The sequence below is a fragment of the Pseudophryne corroboree genome, chromosome 11, assembly GCF_028390025.1.
Source record: "Pseudophryne corroboree isolate aPseCor3 chromosome 11, aPseCor3.hap2, whole genome shotgun sequence".
NCBI lineage: Eukaryota > Metazoa > Chordata > Amphibia > Anura > Myobatrachidae > Pseudophryne > Pseudophryne corroboree.
In genome coordinates, this window is record NC_086454.1 from 309,056,489 (window position 1) to 309,063,397 (window position 6,909).

Here is a 6,909-nt window from a genome sequence, read left to right on the forward strand (position 1 = left end):
TGCTGGCAGCAGGGGTGTATCTTCCTAATGGCCAGGATGGCACTTGCCAGGGGCGCCGGCCAAGGAGGGGGCACTGCCCGACAGTGCCATCCATGCCAGGGGTAGAATGACATAGTAGTTCTCACTGAGTACATCCCTTAGCAGTGCTCATCCACTGCCGGACTCTCAGAAGCGTATTGTACTCTGACACTCTCTGTGACTACAGTCACAATGATGGTGAATATAGCCGGGGAGCGGGACACTTCCAGGTACGGGGAGAGGCGAGGCACCTCCTCTTCCTCATCTGCTCCCCTTCTCATTGGTCGCACGCGGTCTGTCACTAAACACCAACCACTACAATCAGCAACAGTCACCAGTGCAGCATGAGCATACCTGTACATTTTCTGTGGTACTGTAGCTGCACTACATGGTCTATCCTGGCAGTCTGGATCACAGGTTACAAAGAGCTCTGTATGGAGAGGTATCTAGACCAGTGACTGCCTGTCCAGCTGTGTTGAGACTATAAGTCCAAGCACACCTTGTCAACTGGATTTGCTGGGACATGTAGTGCCATCACACCTAGGGAGGGGTTTTTAACTGTATGTATGTGTGCATATATCCCCTCGGTGTCCCAGCCTGCACCCTCCTCGTAATTCCCCCTTAGTGTCCCTGCCCGTACCATCCCTGTAACTGCCCCCTCAGTGACCCTGCCCATACACTCCTGTAATTCCCTCTCAGTTTCCCTCCCTACAGTGTCCCTGCCCACACCCTTCCCATATAATTACCACTCAGTATCCCTGCCCATACCCTCCCCGTAATTCCCTCTCAGTGTCCCTACCCGCACCCTAACCGTAATTCTGCCTCAGTGTCCCTGCCTGCACCCTCCCCATAATTCCATCTCAGTGTCCCTGCCTGCACCCTCCCCATAATTCCATCTCAGTGTCCCTGCCTGCACCCTCTCCATAATTCCATCTCAGTGTCCCTGCCTGCACCCTCCCCATAATTCCATCTCAGTGTCCCTGCCTGCACCCTCCCCATAATTCATCCTCAGTGTCCCTGCCTGCATTCATTCTGTAATTCTCCCTCAGTGTTCCTGACCTCAGCTTCCCCGTGACTCCCCCCTCGGTGTCCCTGCCCGCACACTCCTGTAATTGCCCCTCAGTGTCCTTGACCTCAGCCTCCCTGTAGCCCCTCCCTCTAATTTTCCATACCCGAACCCTCCCTGTAATTCTCCCTCAGTGTTCCTGACCTCAGCCTCCCTGTGACTCCCCCCTCAGTGTCCCTGCCCGCACACTCCTGTAATTCTACCTCAGTGTCCCTGCCCGTACCCTCCCTGTAATTCCACCTCAGTGTCCCTGCCCGCACCCTCCCTGTAATTCCACCTCAGTGTCCCTGCCCGCACAATCCTGTAATTGCCCCTCAGTGTCCCTGACCTCAGCCTCCCTGTAAGCCCTCCACCTCATTGCCCCCACCCGCACCCTACCTGTAATTCTCCCTCCGTGTCCCTGACCTCAGCCTATCTGTACCTCCCCCCTCTGTGTCCCTGGGTGGGGGAGGTGGGGGGCGCCAGTTCCTTACTTTGCCAGGGGCGCTCAGACCCCTAGATACACCCCTGGCTGGCAGTACAGTATATGTATACAGATAGGTACTGAGGATGTCCATGTGCCCCCAGCCCTTCTCACCAGCTTGGACCGTCGGTACGGGCCCGGCCCTAAGATGCGATGCTCCATTCCTGTACCCTGGCCCGGCCTCAGGATGTGGTGCTGCATGCTGCCCCTGCACGTCTCCGGATGCTGATCCGGCGCTTCTGCGTTTCCAGGAGATGGGTGCCTGCTGCTGGTCAGCAGTTTCTCCTAGGCTGGAGCGGCACGCTGGCGGGCATGTAGGAGGGAAGACTCAGGAGGCGCCGGCGGTGACTGGCTAGGGAGACGGCCAGTGCACCGAGGAATGAGCGGTTTCCTGAAGGACGCGCTGTGATTATTGGCTGAGGCGCACACACAGGACTCTGAATCACAGTGCACATGGTTTTGCCCATTTGCTAACAATTTTGCTGCTGCGATCAGGTCTGAATTAGGCCCAATGTACCATACATATATTAATCTATGCAGCATGAGCATACCTGTACATTTTCTGTGGTACTGTAGCTGCACTACATGGTCTATCCTGGCAGTCTGGATCACAGGTTACAAAGAGCTCTGTATGGAGAGGTTTCTAGACCAGTGACTGCCTGTCCAGCTGTGTTGAGACTGTAAGTCCCAGCACACCTTGTCAACTGAATTTGCTGGGACATGTAGTGCCATCACACCTAGGGAGGGGTTTTTAACTGTATGTATGTGTGCATATATCCCCTCGGTGTCCCAGCCTGCACCCTCCTCGTAATTCCCCCTTAGTGTCCCTGCCCGTACCATCCCTGTAACTGCCCCCTCAGTGACCCTGCCCATACACTCCTGTAATTCCCTCTCAGTTTCCCTCCCTACAGTGTCCCTGCCCACACCCTTCCCATAATTACCACTCAGTATCCCTGCCCATACCCTCCCCGTAATTCCCTCTCAGTGTCCCTACCCGCACCCTAACCGTAATTCTGCCTCAGTGTCCCTGCCTGCACCCTCCCCATAATTCCATCTCAGTGTCCCTGCCTGCACCCTCCCCATAATTCCATCTCAGTGTCCCTGCCTGCACCCTCTCCATAATTCCATCTCAGTGTCCCTGCCTGCACCCTCCCCATAATTCCATCTCAGTGTCCCTGCCTGCACCCTCCCCATAATTCATCCTCAGTGTCCCTGCCTGCATTCATTCTGTAATTCTCCCTCAGTGTTCCTGACCTCAGCTTCCCCGTGACTCCCCCCTCGGTGTCCCTGCCCGCACACTCCTGTAATTGCCCCTCAGTGTCCTTGACCTCAGCCTCCCTGTAGCCCCTCCCTCTAATTTTCCATACCCGAACCCTCCCTGTAATTCTCCCTCAGTGTTCCTGACCTCAGCCTCCCTGTGACTCCCCCCTCAGTGTCCCTGCCCGCACACTCCTGTAATTCTACCTCAGTGTCCCTGCCCGTACCCTCCCTGTAATTCCACCTCAGTGTCCCTGCCCGCACCCTCCCTGTAATTCCACCTCAGTGTCCCTGCCCGCACAATCCTGTAATTGCCCCTCAGTGTCCCTGACCTCAGCCTCCCTGTAAGCCCTCCACCTCATTGCCCCCACCCGCACCCTACCTGTAATTCTCTCTCCGTGTCCCTGACCTCAGCCTATCTGTACCTCCCCCCTCTGTGTCCCTGGGTGGGGGAGGTGGGGGGCGCCAGTTCCTTACTTTGCCAGGGGCGCTCAGACCCCTAGATACACCCCTGGCTGGCAGTACAGTATATGTATACAGATAGGTACTGAGGATGTCCATGTGCCCCCAGCCCTTCTCACCAGCTTGGACCGTCGGTACGGGCCCGGCCCTAAGATGCGATGCTCCATTCCTGTACCCTGGCCCGGCCTCAGGATGTGGTGCTGCATGCTGCCCCTGCACGTCTCCGGATGCTGATCCGGCGCTTCTGCGTTTCCAGGAGATGGGTGCCTGCTGCTGGTCAGCAGTTTCTCCTAGGCTGGAGCGGCACGCTGGCGGGCATGTAGGAGGGAAGACTCAGGAGGCGCCGGCGGTGACTGGCTAGGGAGACGGCCAGTGCACCGAGGAATGAGCGGTTTCCTGAAGGACGCGCTGTGATTATTGGCTGAGGCGCACACACAGGACTCTGAATCACAGTGCACATGGTTTTGCCCATTTGCTAACAATTTTGCTGCTGCGATCAGGTCTGAATTAGGCCCAATGTACCGTACATATATTAATCTATAGATTGTAAGACCCCCCACATACATTAACGACGGACTGATGCTATTTCCTGTCTGTTATTGCAGTCTAGTTTTATTACTGTTTGTTCCTATTGTGAAGAGCAACATAATATGGTCTTGCTGTATAATTAACTGATAATAATCATAATTATAATTTATTAATCTGTGTAAAAATCAGTCTGCAGGGTTTATTAGGTTCAATAACACCTTCCAATATTTAATATGATGTGTGCAGAAGTTTTTCCTTAGTATTTATTATCACCTGACTCTACCAGGGAAAATGAAGTACAATAATGACCCCAAAAATTCTTATCTTAGAGCACCAAGGGTGTCAGGGATTTTTGTTACATAACACCTGGTTATATTATAGGGACAGCAGGCAGTGACACTGGGCCTACAGCAGCTGATGATGTCACAATGCTGCTGATGTCACAAAGCTTTGTGATGTCACTGGCTGCTGGCTAAGAGGCTCACGAACCTCATTTCCATTAGTGTATCTTCACCTATTCTAGTGTGAAGCTGCTTTTCTTTGCCCTTGGCAAAATTGTTTGTATTGTTTCGACAATATGAGTCTAAAAAAGAGAAAGCGACCAAATAACAACGGGTCTGCTACAAAGGAGCTAGCGGCTCCTAGCAAGAGGAAGAAGGAGGAGGATGGATGTGAGGAGAAAGGCGATGTTTTCAAAACCGTAACATCAGGAGACATTCAGGTGCGCGAGGAGAACCAGTCATCTGAGAAAGCATCAAAGACTCTTCAAAATAAGAGAAAAAGAGAGTCATCAGTTGAGTCCCCAACTATGAGGAAGGTGAGAAAGACCAGCAGCGGCAAAACTGAGGACATGCTTAAGAGAGTGGCCACTAAAAGATCCTCAGACAGGACAGAGGACAGTGGACCGTGTAAGAAAAAGAAAGAGGAGGAACATCATGACAGTCCAGGCGAGGGACCCAGTGTGCCCATCATACCCCAGGCATCTGGACGGAGGGGCATAAAGAGGACTAACACAAGTGAGGAAACTGGCCACAAAAAGAAGAGATCAGCAGGTGCAAGTGGGATATCCGTAGCCAGTACCCCAGAGACATCAGCTGCGTCTCACCATCTGGCCAGTTTGACCTTCTACGGAATGCTTGGAGAGGGCGCCTTCGGGAAGGTGTTCCTAGCTTCCCATTCCATCAGCAAACAGCGTCTGGCCGTGAAAGTCATAGAAAAGATGACAGTAGTGAACAGCATTAAGAAATACTTTATGTGTGTAGAGAAAGAGGTGATGAAAATAACTGGGGAGAGTGCACTTTTCCCACACACATATGCTGCCTTCCACACACCGGCCCATGTATTCTTTGTAATGGAGTACCTGAGTGGGGGAGATCTCTGCCAATTAATACAGAGCAGAGGCCCATTTGATGTTCCTACCATCAGATTTTTTGCAGCAGAAATACTCTGTGGGCTGCACTTCCTGCACTCAAGAGGCATTGTCCACAGGGACATTAAGACAGAAAATATACTTCTGGATGCAGCTGGCCATGTGAAAATTGCAGATTTTGGCCTCTCTGTGATGAATGTCCATGGCGATAAGAAAATCTCAGGACGAGCTGGGACCCTGTTTTACATGGCTCCAGAGATTATCTGTAATGTCCCATATGACTACATGGTAGACCTCTTTTCATTCGGGGTAGTATTATTTGAAATGGCTACTGGAATATACCCCTTTCGTTCTGGCAAGATTGAACTGTCTATCATGCATGATGCTCCATGCTATCCGAGCAATCTCCATCCAGAGATTAGGGACCTCCTTGAAAGACTCTTATGCAAAGACCCAGAGGAGAGACTGAATCGCTGTAGTAACATCACATGTCATCCATTCTTCAAGTCCATAAACTGGGAGAAACTAGAGGCCGGCAGGATAACTCCCCCATTTACCATGTATCCTACCCCAGAAACAATGGCTGAAGCTATACCGGTGGATGACCTGCTCTCACCTACAGAATCTGCAATATCTGCAGAGGATGAGAGCCTGTTAACAGGATTCTCCTTTACCAGTGACAAGTGGACAACAATGAACTGCGTAAAGCAAACTACCAGCCGCTGCATCATCCTCTAGGCAGTAGAATCACCAGCTGCCTCCTCATCCTGGCACAAGCACAACCAGCTGTCTCCTCCTCCCGGCACAAGCACCACCAGCTGTCTCCTCCACCCAGCACAAGCACCACCAGTTGCCTCCTCCTCCTGGCAGAAGCACCACCAGCTGCCTCCTCATCCCGGCAGCAGCACCACCAGCTGCCGCCTGCTCCCGGTAGAAGCACCACCTGATGCCTCCTCATCCTGGCAGTAGCAATACCAGCTGCCTTTTGCTCCCGGTAGAAGCACCACCTGTTGCCTAAATGCATATAGGCCAGGTGAGGGACTTGCAGAATATTGGGGTCCCTTGACGTGGGCTGCAAGCTTAAATATTTTGATCAAAACATGATAAAACCCCCTCTAATTTATTTGCTACATGCACACACATTTCCCAGTATATTATTGTTAGAGCTGACAGCAAATGTCTTTCTGTTTTATATAAATATATGGCATTAATACTGCCATGCAGCTGGAACCATGTACAATATGGGGAACACCGAGTGCGGGCATATTTCTTTTGATTTGAAAATATTTTGCCTATGTTTTGATCAAAATATGACAAAATCCCCAATGTTTTATTTGCTACATACACACAGGTTTACAGTATATTATTGTTAGAGCCGACAGCAAATGTTTTCCTACCTCCTCCTAATGCCAGTAACACCACACACAGCACAGCAGCCTGGCACACACATACACACATATACACACAGCGGCCTGACACACACATATACGTACAGCGACCTGGCACCCACACACACAGCGGCTGACACACACACACACACATATTGCACAGCGGCCTGATGCACACACAGCGGCCTGACACACACAGCAGCCTGACACACATATACACACAGCAGCCTGACACACACATACGTACAGCGACCTGGCACACACACACATATTGCACAGTGGCCTGATGCACACACAGCGGCCTGACACACACACACACACACACACACACACACACACACACGCCAGAGATGAGATT

General features: G+C 51.8%; 1 protein-coding gene across 1 annotated transcript; it reads left to right on the forward strand.

The window, feature by feature from the left end:
• The first annotated feature begins 4,371 nt into the window (after positions 1-4,371).
• Positions 4,372-5,901, forward strand: LOC134968763 (protein kinase C theta type-like). The gene has a single exon (XM_063944252.1). It carries the CDS (start codon positions 4,372-4,374, stop codon positions 5,899-5,901), a length of 1,530 nt encoding a protein of 509 aa, XP_063800322.1.
• Positions 5,902-6,909: the final 1,008 nt, after the last annotated feature.